The following is a 13,821-nucleotide window of genomic DNA, read 5'->3' as shown; positions in this document are numbered from 1 at the left end:
GCGTGTGCGTGTGCGTGTGCGTGTGTGTATGTGTGTGTGTGTGTGTGGGGGTATGTGTGTGTGTGTGTGTGTGTGTGTGTGTGTGTACTTGTGTGTGTATGTGTGTTGTGTGTGTGTGTGTTTTTGTGTGTGTTGTGTGTGTGTGTTGTACAGTTTGTCCAATTGGACAATGGGGTGCCAACTGTACATCATCGTGTTCATCGCTGACTTGTCCGGCTCATTCCGGTGGTCTATGTTATCCGGACACTGGAGAGTGTGCTTGCCCCATGGGAAGCAGGCCACCCAACTGTAGCACATGTGAGTGTTTGGAACAGACATGGAATTGTTATTATTTAGGGCAGATATATCATGAACCTTTCTGTAGAATTGGAAGAACCTCAAATTCAATGTAAACAGTCAGTGAATGCATGAGCTGCTAGAAAACGCCAACTCAGCCAAGACTCGAGCCTGGGACCTCGCTAGTCTTGAGCAATCATCGCGGTTTTAGCCATCTAAGCTATGGAACCAGGCCGAAACTAGAAGGTGCTGAAAAATCATCACGTGGCCCGCGAATCTGAGTCACGCGTGACACTCGGGAACAAAATAGAGCTCACGAATCCTCTTTCTAGTGTCCCCTGCAAACGATGGAAAAAATATGCATTGGCCGGGAATCGAACCCGGGCCCCCCGCGTGGCAGGCGAGGATTCTACCACTGAACCACCAATGCTCCGACGGATGGTAGTGTTTGCCACAGTGGAAATGTGATGTGCACAATATGAGAGAAAGGTTCATTTTGAAGAATGCGGTATATGGGTGTAACTGCAACGTACCTCATATGCATTCAGCCTAACATCACAAATAACTGGTGAAGAAAACATCAAAATTCAATGTTGTACCCAAACCACTTGGTTGTGAATAAATAAAATAGCAAATAAATAAGTCTACACGTTGCTTGGCTAGTGCAGGTGGCAGATGCATACTGGTGGATCTGTGATGCACGGCATAGCTAGGTATACGGTTTTGAGTGGCTGAGCCATTAGTGGCTCCTGATATGCACTTATCTATGATCTTCTGAACTTCGTTGTTGTGTTACAGCCTGTGAGCCTGGTCAGTTTGGCTTGATGTGCCTGGAGTCTTGTGTGTGCAAGAATGGTGCCGAGTGTGAGCCGACCTTGGGAAACTGTAGCTGCAAAGCGGGATGGAAGGGCGATGATTGCAATACAAGTGAGTACTCAGATCCCATATGTATTAACCCTTTGTGTACTGACCGTACAACTTTAGATCCCCTGGGATCGAAACTTTTCTAACTTTCATTCGATCGTAACTCAGTCATTCCCGGGTTAATTCCACAGACTTAAGTTGTAGATCGAAGAGAGAAAAAAGCAGCTGTCCATTGAAACAATCATTGGAGCGCTCCGACGTGCGGGCCCAGAGTTACGAAGCTCGAAAGTCGAGTCACGGGAAATCTCATTCAATAGCCTCGTGCGCAGATTTGAATGAGGGATTTCCTTATCACTTTGGACATGCAGTGGCGTAGGAACACGTTCAAAATCGCATTTTCCAACCATGTCCATTTCCAAAAAAATTCCCGGATAGAACTTTTCAAGTCGCAGTCCTGTAATCAATTCCATTTGCTCCAAATTGCAATATTTGGACAACAATGTAAAAGTAACGTTCTCGAAATTTAAGGACGGCATTGCAGGCAGCCACTACGGCTGGTGGAGGATGTATGGAGCAGTGGAGAAGGTCCACATCTGAATTTTACTGTAATCCCAGGTGTAACAGTAGGAAAAGATTTCACATGCTCAGTTGTGATAATAGGAGTCCTTTTCTGGACTGGACCTTGCCTTGCATGTATGCAGTTTGCCCAATCGACAGGTGGGGAGAGTTTTGCACCAAGACGTGTGACTGTGTACAAGGAGAGGGTGGCTGCGCTCCGACCACCGGCAGTTGCATTTGTCGACCAGGAAGAACTGGCACGATCTGCGATGAAAGTAAGTGCACCTGTACCAGCTAAAAGCTAGCATTGGTGAACACAACAAAGGTGTTTGTATCTTAGTCTAAAGTCATTGGATAGACGTGTGTCGGATATGTTTTTGATTACTCAAAGTTACTCATAATCAATATTATCATTCTTTGGTTTGATGGAAAGGTGAAAACAGGAAATCAGTATAAATATGTTAATACTAAAGGCACTATGCAATGATGTCATTCATTGAGGTATTTGTATGCAGTGACGTCATGATAACTCTTTTGCCACAGGCACTCCATGCACAACTTGTTTCCTTCGAAGTAACATCGTGCCATGTTGTCAGAACAAAGAGATCAATGGGTCTTCTAACTATTCTTTGTTTGTACAGCATGCAAGCAAGGAACGTTCGGCTTCCGCTGTGGTCAAACATGCGAGTGCTACAATGGCGCCACTTGTGATCCAGGCAATGGTGCATGTACATGCGCGGCTGGATGGACTGGCTTCAAGTGCACAATTCACCTGGATGTTGAGGGTGAGAAACTATAATTGCTGCTCCAAATCATATCATAATGTGTCGTGCAATGTTATCGCATGAGCTGATTGTTTAGTAACTGGTGGTGTTAGTGGACAGTATAGCGTAACTTGTAGTTCCTTGGTTCTTCTCTTTTGTATAAATGAAAACATTGTTTTGCTATCGCGGTCCTCGGGGAACTGCTCCTGAAATGTGTGTGAAAAATGTGGGTCATAAAGGTGCCCGTTAGTTGGATGTGCCCGTATTAGGGCCGTCCGTATCTGGGGACTTTTACTGTATGATCCACCTATCCGTACGTGTATATGGGAAGGCATATTGCAATCTTACACCCTCTACAGCTGAGACTACGGAGGTCGCCATGGTTGCGACGGGCGAGGACGAGGGCGTGACGGAAAACCAGGTGACCGGCAGCACTAGCAACACGATCTACATCATCATCGGCGTGGCGGGCGGCGCCGTGCTCATTCTCATCGTAGCCATCATCACCATCACCTGCAAGTACAAGAAAGCCAATAAGGCTTACAAGTGAGTTTTGCGAATCTCCGGACGTGTGCATTGTTAGTCACGCTAGGGCTTGGGCCATTGGCTTGGTTCACTGGTAGTCAAATCATACAAAAATGGGAATAAAAAAATTGCTCCCTTTTCTAGTAAGGGGGGGGGGGAGGAGGGATGGGGGGGGGGGGGGTGGAATTTCACTCACAGGACTTTTAGCATTCACTTGGTTGACTGTGGTCGTGAAATTATTCAAAATATTGGAGTAAAAAATTGCTACCTTATCTAGTCAGAAGGGGGGGGGGGGGATTTCACTCGCAGGATGCATCAGAGTATATACAAGCCAGCTACCAGATGGTTTATGGCTTTTTTATGGAGCTAAAATCTAAAATAATCTAAAATCTTCATGTGTGAAATGTTCCTCTGGCTTGGTATACTGCAGGCTCAGTGATCATCCAACAGCTTCCTATCACCGAGGAACATCAGGGGAAAATGCCAATGGAAATGCTTAGTAAGCTTAGCATGCCGCCATAGACCACTTTTTCTATAATCATAATTATCTCCAGTGACACTCGAATGTTGAGCCAATAGTATTATGTAAAGAGAAAGGTCATATACTGTAACGAGTTATGCGGACTAACACTATCTGATTGCATATTATTATCTCGTTACCTTCGTGGACTGCTAGTCATAACATAAGATCTCTCGCTTTTCCTGCTGACAAGTGCAGAAAAGTCGTAGGAGTAGGAAGCAAGTTTTTTAGCTCCTGCCTTTCCATCTATGGAATAGCCTTTCGGCCACTTTTGTAAGTATAGGTGGACCTGGAACTAGTCCCAGCCCTAATATGGTGGAGAACTCAAATATGGACCTGGCCTTGCTGCTGGATGGGGAGATTCGTGACTTGGCCAAAAAGTCAGGACTTGCAGGTGTGGACTCGTTGGCCCGACCGGACCTTGTACTTCAACTTCGCGCCATGGACATCGGCAAATCAGGTATGCCAGCGCTAGTGAGCTCTATCAGTGCACTGTCCTCGACTATCACTGCATTAACTGTGGAAATGGTATCCCTCAGGGAGGACAGGGATAGGGAAGTTAGAGAAATGAAAGCAACCATTGATGGCCTCGTGGCGAAGATGATACACCTTGAGGAAGGCGGGAGTCCAAACCTGATTGCACAATCTACAACCCCGAGTACAACGTACAGTAGTGTAGCTAGTTCAGGTAGTACAGGGGCTGGGGTGAGGGAAACCGTCACTCGGACTCGTACTCCCCCCAACGCACACTCTACCAACCGTACCCGCACTTCCCAAACATCGACACATGTACACCAGACCTCATCACGCACTGAAACACCACCGGCTGCACCAACCAGATCAACATTGGCTACAACTAGTACAAGTGAAAATACGGGAAGCAGTTCGGATGGCTGGGCCGAAGTTGTACGGCGTCGGGTCACGTCCCGGTACGTGAAGCCTGTGGCCCCAGCTAACCCCAACATCCTTACAGGCGTAGAAAAAGTCGCGAAATCTGTGTTCTACGTGGGCAATGTCCACATGGAGTGTAGCGCTAACGCAATTACTGACTGGTGCAAGGACCGTGAGGTTGAGGTGCTCAATTGCAGTATTAGCGAATCCCGGACCTTTGGCACAGCATATGCACGACTGACGGTCCTAGCGACGGATGAAGGCAAAATACTCAGTGCAGGATTTTGGCCGGCAACAATTAGCCACACCGTCCGTAAGTGGCGCTTTGCCGACGGTACCAATGTGACTGAACGTGGTGGTGATAGTTCCTCGTCATAATCATGTTGTCTATGTCTTCCCTCAACTTGCATGCTACCCCATTCTACCCCAGATCAGAATCCGACCTAACGCTGATAACCATGAATTGTCGGTCTCTCGTCAATAAATTAGCTGAACTTTCGATTGTTCTGGAGAGCACTAAGCCAAGTATTGTTTGCCTCACGGAGACCTGGCTGTGCCCATCTGTTTCCGTGCATGTACCGGGCTATTCCTGTTTCAGAAGAGACAGACCAGCACACGAGAACAGAAATGCACACTCCTTCACTAGAGGATATGGTGGTGTCGCGGTGCTTGTCCGGACTGATGCTTTTCAACATATTCTCCACAGGCCCGACCTGCAGCGTCAGGGCTGTGAATCTACCTGGGTGGAAGTTAAGTCTCAATGCACCCCTAACCCTATTCTTGTATGTTGCATGTATCGACCCCCTTCCCAAACGGCGGTACAATTGTCCTTCTTCTCGGATATGCTGGTCGATGCTATACAGTCCTCTTGCTATGACGAGTGTGACTTCTTCCTGACGGGGGATTTTAATGCCAAACATAATGATTGGTGCTCTTCTGACTCCACCTCTACAGCCGGTACCAACCTACTGACAGTTTTTTCAATGCTTGGGCTCCAACAACTAGTGAGTTTCCCAATATACACTTCATCAGCGGGTGCCAACTCATGTCTTGACTTGTTGGTAACCAACAAACCCCAACATGTCCTCTCAGTCGACCACGCAGCTCCTCTTGGCACATCTGATCATCTGCAGGTTGTTTGTACGCTCAACTATGCATCGTGCTCGACACCACAAGCGACTGCTAAATCGTCCCTCCATCCCCAGGCTCAGTACAGGTATAAACAAGTGCCTACCCATGTCTGGCAGGTTGTGAATGAAGACTTGTCTAGGTTGGACTGGTCATTACTTCATCGGCATTCTGATGTTGATGATGCCATTGTCCTGTTTGATGCTTTACTACAGTCAGCATTCCATCGTCATCTGTTGCCTTACAAAGTTATTCCGCGGACAGGAGACTACATTAGGCCTCGTCCTACTATGCGGGATGCATCCCGACCCTGGATCACTCCGGACCTCAAGTGTGCTGTGAAACTGAAGCGAGATTTGTATAGCATTTATAGGAAGTATCCAACCAGTGAAAACTTCATTGCCTTTAAGCGCAAGCGTAACGAAGTGAAATGTTTGTCACGTACCCTCCATCGTCAGTATGTACAGTCGGTTCATGCCACCCTGTCTTCCCATGATCGCCCTAGTCTCCATCAATTTCTCCGCCATCTCCGTAAGAACTGTAGTCGGGAGCCGATCCGATCAATGACAGCTTCAGACGGCACGGTAGCAACAGATCCCGCAGACATAGCAGACATATTGAACACGCAGTTTACGTCGTTTGGACTTCCTGACGACCCTACGTGGCCTATACCACCACTCACCCCTTCACCCTCAATACCTGCGTCCCTCCTATCATTGTCGACTGGTACAGCCCAAGTGAGGAAATATCTCCGTAATCTGAAAACTGGCAAGTCCCCTGGTCAAGACGGAATTACCAACGAAGTTTGGAGAGCTCTTGCTCCGTCTGTTGCCTATCCTGTGTCAATTATCTTGAATATGTCATTTCGTGAAGGGAAATTCCCAGCCATGTGGAAAACTGCGGTAGTCGTGGCCACCTACAAAAATAGAGGACCACGCACCACCCCCAGCAACTATCGCCCTATCTCATTGCTCTCTACTTTATCAAAAGTGTGCGAACGTGTTGTATATGACATCATTTATGATCATGTTCGCATTTCACTTTCGCCAGCACAGTCGGGCTTTTGTCGGGGTGACTCCACCAGGTACCAGGTTACCCGCCTCGTGCAAGACATCCACACAGCCCGGAACGCCCATAACCATGTTGGTTTAGTTTTCTTCGATCTCGCAAAGGCCTTCGACACTGTTTGGCACAGGGGTCTCTTAGCTAAGCTGCGAACAGTATATCGCATTGATGGCAAGGCTATCGGCTGGCTCTCATCGTATCTCTCTAACCGACATCAGCTTGTACGCCTCTCAACTGTGTTATCGGAGCCTTTACCCGTTACTTCTGGAGTCCCCCAGGGTTCAATACTTGGGCCACTGCTATTTCTCCTGTATATTAATGACCTCCCCGATACTGCCCCTGGTGTCAGCCTTTTCGCTGATGACACAGCTCTGCTTTGCTCCAATGCTTGCCCTATACGCCTGCACAAAGCCATGCAAGATAGCATTGGGAAAGTTATAACCTGGATGCATGATTGGAAGTTGCAGCCAAACGTTGATAAAACGGCAGCTATGTACATTTCCCCCTCTCCCCCTTCCCTGCCACTTTGTTTTCCTTCTTCAAGTGTTGCTATTCGCATTGTTGAAGAGCATAAGCATCTTGGCGTTATTATTGACTCTAAATTGTCGTGGTCACCCCATGTGCAGTATGTCTGCAAGCGCACAAGCTCCATCCTTGGGGCTCTTCAAGCCCACTGTAGACATCTTCCTCTTTCTTGCAAACGCTTGCTTTATCGTTGCTATATATTGCCCTTACTTGACTACTGTGATACTGCTTGGTGTGGCATAACTACTACTGTATTGAACAAGCTAGAAACCCATAACCGCATGCTCCTTAAAATCTTATTTAGCAAAGATCGTCGCTTTCCCTCCGCTAGTCTTTACGAAATTGCCAAGATCAGTCCCCTTTCCACTCGACATAAGTACCACCTCTGTGTTCTCATACATAAAATATTACTAAATAAAATACCCTTGCATATGCAGGCTTATAATTGGTTCTCCGAAACACGGAACACCCGGAACTCACTCAGTCTCCCACGCGCTGCCTCCACCCTATTCACTAGATCCCCGATCTTTGCTGGCTATGTGTTTTGGGCAACATTACCAACGCAGGCCAAGACCAGCACGTCGATGGATAATTTTGTTGCTAAAATCTCTGCTCAATTATAGGTTTCATGTATATCCTGCTGGTTTGTCTCCTCCTTTGCCTTCTTTGCCTCTTATTTGTATTCTTTTATCTGTTTTACTGCTGTGGTTGGCTTTCACCCTTGTCTCAGTTTTATTGGCCGTCATCATGATGTGCCATGAGATAATGATATAAATACAAATACAAATAACTCGTGACTGTATAGTTCTTTTCTCTTTGTCTTCAATGGCAAACCTTTTTCAATGGACAAGATTCTGTCTACAAATACAGTCAATCTCACTAATACAGAGCACAAGAAACACACGCCCTAGGATTCAATAAGGACATGCTCACCCTGTCTTCACGACAATGTGACAGTTCAATCCGTACGTATGGCTATGGGATTCAGAGCAAACACACTCACCTTGGTTATATTCACCCCTAGACTCAAAAAGAAAGCACTCGCCATGGATTCACGCAAAATACTCACCCCTTTGGGCACAGCCTTTCGCCTCCCTTGCTTCTGTATACTGGTCTGCACATTTATACACTGGGCACTCCGCTCTGAGCTGCAGCATCTTCGAAATACACCTTTCGTTATGCATGTGCCATGTGGCATGTCATGTCAAATACTCACCCCCTTAAGCACAGCTGTTCGCCTCCGTTGTTTGTGTATACTGCTCTGCACATTTGTATACTGAGCACTCTGCTTCGAGCTTTTAAGCAAAACCAAAAGTATTGGGTAGGCTGTGCTGCATCATCTTCAAATACTCCTTTTGTGATGTACCTGTGCTGTGCCATGGTATTCGACTGTGTTTGCAGTGAGGATGAAGTGGTCATAAATCACTACGGCGAGTCCGGGCAGTCGCCACCAGAATCGCCTGCTCTGGAAAACCCGCAGTACTGGTCGTCGCAGAACACTGGCCAGGACAAGGACAACACGATGGCCTTGTATAACACCGCAGATCCGACTGCAAATGTTGGATCGGGTAAACCGCCCATGGCTCGTTACCAGAACACCATGCCGGCCCATGCCAGCACTGCTCAACAGCAGCAGTATCAAAACACCACGGTTGATGGATTGCCAACTGGCAGCAACACCTTGCCAGGTAAGTTTAATGCTGTAGATATCGCAGAGGAGATCTACCCGTAGGCCCTTTTACGTGTACAGGCGGTCCTTTGCGCGTAGTGTGTGATTGTGTGTGTGTGTGTCCCATATGGTGCAGTGGCATGTGCAGCGATTTCCAATCGATAGGTTGCGGGTTCCATTCCCGACGATTATGGTCACACACATCTTTCTTCTCTTTCTCAGACTCTTCCTGACTTTTCTTTCATTCTCCTGGGTGGTAACAGCCAGTGCATGCCAGAGTATGTGGTGTGATGTGTGTGCAGGGAAAAAATGAAAAAGACCAAAAATAGGGATTCACTGGCCAGAAAAAGTCATTTCAAATAGCTGTATGGTGTAGACCAGGCTGAATAGTGACGGTCAATTCTTCAGCCTTGCAAGCTGTCGAATGGTGGAATCCCAGCACAAGTTGCTATGGCTTCTGCCGTAGTATTGCTATCATCGCCTCCGGCGATGGGCGTCAAAAGGTCAAAAGGTGTGTGTGTGTGTTTGTGTGTGTGTGTGTGTGTGTGCGTGTGTATGTGTGTGCGTGTGTGTGTGTGTGTGTGTGTGCGCGCGCACGTGTGTGCGTGTGGGGGGGGGGGATGGGGTGTGCTTGCTGCGTGTGTGTGTGCGGGGGGGGGGGGGGAGGGGGAAGGGTGTGCTGGTGTGCTTGCTGCGTCGGTCTGTGGGTGGTTGCTTGCATGCTTGAATGTGGGCATGGACCTGATGCTGTCGTGTCCTCTCAACAAGCCTTGTCATGTAGATAGCACACCAAATCAGCAAATGTTCACGGTCCCGTTGTCCCGTTATTGAACCCTTTTCAATATCAGTGCGAGGATACAAAATAGTAGCAAAAAGAAACATGATACAGCAGGACAGCAGCTAGTGCTCCTTATTGGGATCTAGTGGAGTACTGGAGTGTATGGTACATTGCGTAACACATCTAGATAAGGGATGAATCAATACAAGAGCCATACTGTAATGGATAGTCAATACCTATAAAGAGAAGGGACAGCACATCGTGTCAATGGAACCATACAGTGCACACACATACAGTAAAACCTGTGACTAACGACCACCCCCTGCCCTTGGGGTCAGAGAAAGCGGTCTTAAGTGGCAGGTGGTCCTTAGTTAGAGGTTTGCGCCGCACAACCATAATACGAATGTGAGACCGTCCGTGCCTGGCGAAGTGGTCTGTAGTACCAGGCTGTTCGCTAGTCACGGTGGTCTTGAGTTACAGGCTTTACTGTACAAGATAACATGGCAGTGTCGTGTGCCTACGAGGTGAATGGGCGGTAAGGCGTGCCATTTTTCAACCACTCGTTCAGAGTCACTGTCATATGAGATGAACCACACGTCGAGAGTAGTCATCTCAGTTGCCAGACCGTACTTCAACATGCCTTCTTACCAGTACAGTACAGTATCAACAGAAGCAGGTTTTGCTTGGTCCAACCATACCATAGTCTTTCATACGTAGTGCGTGATCATAGTGATAACTCGTCGTTGCCATCTTTGCTTTCGTGGAGTGTGGCTGGTGAACTGTTCGTGCTGTGGTCTGCAAGCGTCGTGTGGTCTTGTCTCGGGTCAAATGAAAATCCTATTACCACAGTCATAGTGATAACATTATAACCTCTTCACCAGGAAGTTCTAGTGGTGAAACGAATGTCAAAACCTAGTAGCCGAATATTCTTTGGCTTAACGAACGGATATTCTTTTGATAACACAGATGACATCACATGACCTCCTCTCAGTCATTTGATGGATGTTGTCATTGTTATTAGGTATGACAAACGGTAGTGCCACATAAAATGCACCACCACATAAGGCTACTTCGAAGTTTATACGTGTTATTTGCAACATTGGCAGTCCAGCATGCACATGCATGTGCAAACATGCAGTACAAAGTCACAGGCAGGCTGTACGCACTGCACAGTACTGTGTTTGGCGTGCACGTATGTACATGCACTGCATTCGAAGTGACGTCACGAATACTCGAATGCGACTTAAAGAATATTCGGATGTGACCAACCGAACGAATGTTCGAATATTCGAATGTTCGAATATTCGAATGTTCGAATGTTCGAATATTCGTTTCACCACTACCAGGAACCCTGCGTTAGTTGCCAACAGGTTGGTCCGGTGATGACGTGAGCAATTGGACCGGTTCCGACGGGCCTGCAGAATGACCACCCTTTAACAAACTGCTTGTAGTACAAGCTCCGTTCTGGGTGGGCGATTAATTAAACAAACTATTACAGTAAAACCTGGTGTAAGCGACCTGTGTGTTTAGTGACCACCTGCTCTTAATGACCTTTTTTCCATGCAGCGACAGTTCTACACAGACACTGTGGGACCTGGTTCTAAAGACCGCCTGGCTTTAAAGACCGTTTTTGCTTGCACCGTTGGGTGGTCGCCTAACCCAGCTTTTACTGTAGTCATATTCATTGAATCTGTATTCTATGATCACTGATTTTCCTGTTGCCACAGCTGGCAGTCCCACATATCAAACCGTGCCAGGCCTTGGACAGCAGCGTCCGGTGACGGTGAATGTGGCCACACTACCTGGCCGGGTGTCCGTCGATCACAGCTACCAGGAGCTGCACCGCAAGGACAGCCTCCCGCTGGGCGATTCGTCCGTGCCCGTCCAGTACAGCATGCTGCAGCGGGACGACTCGGAGCGCGGTGCCACTGCCACGGGCAACGCGTCGGGACGTGCCTCCACAAGGAGTGCGCATACGTCCACGGCTGCACACGACGATCAGTACGACCATCCTGCGCCTAAAGGTCACCTGTCCCGTCAGCAATCCGCCCAGGCCAGTACCAAGTCCATGCAGCACGGCAACGTGTCCATGGAGAGCTACGAGCACATGGACAGCCCCCACGCGAGAAGGGCCAACTCTCGCTCTGCCCTGCTGACCAATGCCGCCGCCGTGCCCGAAGCCGACGCGCAGTACAATGTCCTGTCCCATGCCAGCCAGGCACGTCCAGCTCAGGATGGAAGCCAGTATGCAATGCTGAAGAGGACGGGCTCGACGCAAGAAGCCTACGACGTGCTGCGGAAGGGCACCTAGTACCACGACAAGACGTGGAGAGACGGAGGTGGAGAGAGAAACATAGTGAGCCAACTACTGCCTGCTCAGATACTTAACAGAACATCAGGCATGGAGCTTACTAAGTGTGGAGTGTGCTAAGCCTGTCATTTATCCGGCACAGAAAAGTGAGCTAAATTCACCCATTGTGAGTAGATATTTTGTTCCCGGTTCTCTCTCCCCATGTTTACCCAGTGCCATACAAGTGCATGGTGAAAGAAAACACCCAGTGTAGCATGAGCGCAGGCAAAGCCATGGGGATGGGTGTGTTGAAATGCTTTTTTTTACAATTTTATTTTGAGTTGTAGGTTAGGTGGGATATTCTGGGTGTTGGCGACCGTTGTGAGTTTCCTCGGCAAATTTAGTTCCATTTTCTATGATGACCTGGATGTACGAATCGACCAGGGAGCTGTGCAGCTCCCTGGACTCGACCTTTTATTTGGCTAAGACGCATTCAAGCATTACAAGTGACATTTAACAATCTCTTTGTCAAAACTTGAGGTAAAATTAGTATGTAGCGCTTGAGTTTTATAGGCATTTTCACTCACCTTGCTAATCCCAGCTCTCAAGCCTTGACGCATGCTAGTGAACTACATGCCTTCATTCCTTTATTTTTTGCTGGCATGATTTCTAGCTACTTCAGACTACTCAAATTATATATTCTACATCGTTTCCAAAGACTAGACCGAGACTCGTTCGCAAATTCTTACTAGCTCTCATCCACACACACACACACACACACACACACACACACACACACACACACACACACACACACACACACACACACACACACACACACACACACACACACACACACACACACCAACACACACACACACACACACACACACACACACACACACAATCTCTATGTTTGACTTTCAAAGAAACTATAAGCCAATCTTCCTTCTCGCTTCAATCGCTTCTGGACCCTCATACATGTACATAGCCTACCTTCGTCTTGGAGTCAAAAACCAAAAAGCCTAAGTGCCCCTTTTATCACATCCTGATCACAAATTGAACAATTTCGTGTGGTAAAGACACACCTGGCTAACTGGCGATAAACAAACGCCTGCCCACACAAGCTGGCTACGAGTTAGCCCACAAAGTTATGCTGTAGCTGCTGTTGTTGTTGTTGTTGTTGTTGTTGTTGTTGTTGTTGTTGTTGTTGTTGTTGTTGTTGTTGTTGTTGTTGTTGTTGTTGTTGTTGTTGTTGTTGTTGTTGTTGTTGTTGTTGTTGTTGTTGTTGTTGTTGTTGTTGTTGTTGTTGTTGTTGTTGTTGTTGTTGTTGTTGTTGTTGTTGTTGTGGTGGTGGTTGTTGTTGTTGTGGTTGTTGTTGTTGTTGTTGTTGTGGTGGTGGTTGTTGTTGTTGTGGTTGTTGTTGTTGCATGGCAGACGAAGGGTATTGCAGGTACTTGAAGTATGCAGTTATCTTCTACAGACAGCCGTTTTAAAAGAATTATTTACGAGGAGAAAGCAAACAAATGATCACCACGAAGAGCAAAAGACTCACAAGGATTATGACATTTTCGCCCAATATCTGACACCATTTGCCACAATTTTTCAGAGGATCCATGAAAGGCTTCGTTGCCATAGTACCCAACATGGCGCCCAGAAGTTCACACTGTACATTGTACATGCCATCCAGGATAGTGTTACTTGCAGTTGCACTTCCCCAGCCCAGCACTAGCCTTTTTAGAAGCGCACTCGTCATGTACATGTACATGTACAGTGATTTGTGTGTTCAGTTGCGCTCAAAAGTGAAAATACAGGACTTCATTTTGGCTGCTTTTCGGACATACATGTATCCTTTCTCGGACCGGGTTTCGGAAGAGCCTTCAAAAATCGGACACTGTCCGAAAAATCGGACTGTTTGGCAGCACTGATTTAACTATGTACTACTGGCTGTGCTGCAGAAATCCAGTC

The 13,821-nt window shown here is 47.4% G+C and overlaps 1 protein-coding gene and 1 non-coding gene across 2 annotated transcripts in view; one reads left to right on the top strand and one right to left on the bottom strand.

Moving 5' to 3' along the window:
• LOC135812390 (multiple epidermal growth factor-like domains protein 11) overlaps positions 1 to 12,894 on the top strand; it is a 32,971-nt gene extending 20,077 nt beyond the window's left edge. Inside the window, exons 16-23 of the mRNA XM_065325768.1 lie at positions 154 to 297; positions 1,075 to 1,203; positions 1,842 to 1,973; positions 2,340 to 2,483; positions 2,822 to 3,008; positions 3,418 to 3,486; positions 8,518 to 8,804; positions 11,291 to 12,894. Coding sequence (XP_065181840.1) covers positions 154 to 297; positions 1,075 to 1,203; positions 1,842 to 1,973; positions 2,340 to 2,483; positions 2,822 to 3,008; positions 3,418 to 3,486; positions 8,518 to 8,804; positions 11,291 to 11,874 — 1,676 coding nt within the window. The 3' untranslated portion in view covers positions 11,875 to 12,894. The remainder of the gene's footprint in view (positions 1 to 153; positions 298 to 1,074; positions 1,204 to 1,841; positions 1,974 to 2,339; positions 2,484 to 2,821; positions 3,009 to 3,417; positions 3,487 to 8,517; positions 8,805 to 11,290) is intronic.
• Trnag-gcc (transfer RNA glycine (anticodon GCC)) lies at positions 636 to 706 on the bottom strand. Its single transcript has one exon. It is a non-coding gene; the product is annotated as a tRNA-Gly (tRNA).
• Positions 12,895 to 13,821: the final 927 nt, after the last annotated feature.

The sequence above is a fragment of the Sycon ciliatum genome, chromosome 1, assembly GCF_964019385.1.
Source record: "Sycon ciliatum chromosome 1, ocSycCili1.1, whole genome shotgun sequence".
NCBI classification, from domain to species: Eukaryota; Metazoa; Porifera; class Calcarea; order Leucosolenida; family Sycettidae; genus Sycon; species Sycon ciliatum.
The sequence above is the reverse complement of the archived record's forward strand: the minus strand, read 5'-3'. Positions and strand labels throughout refer to the sequence as shown.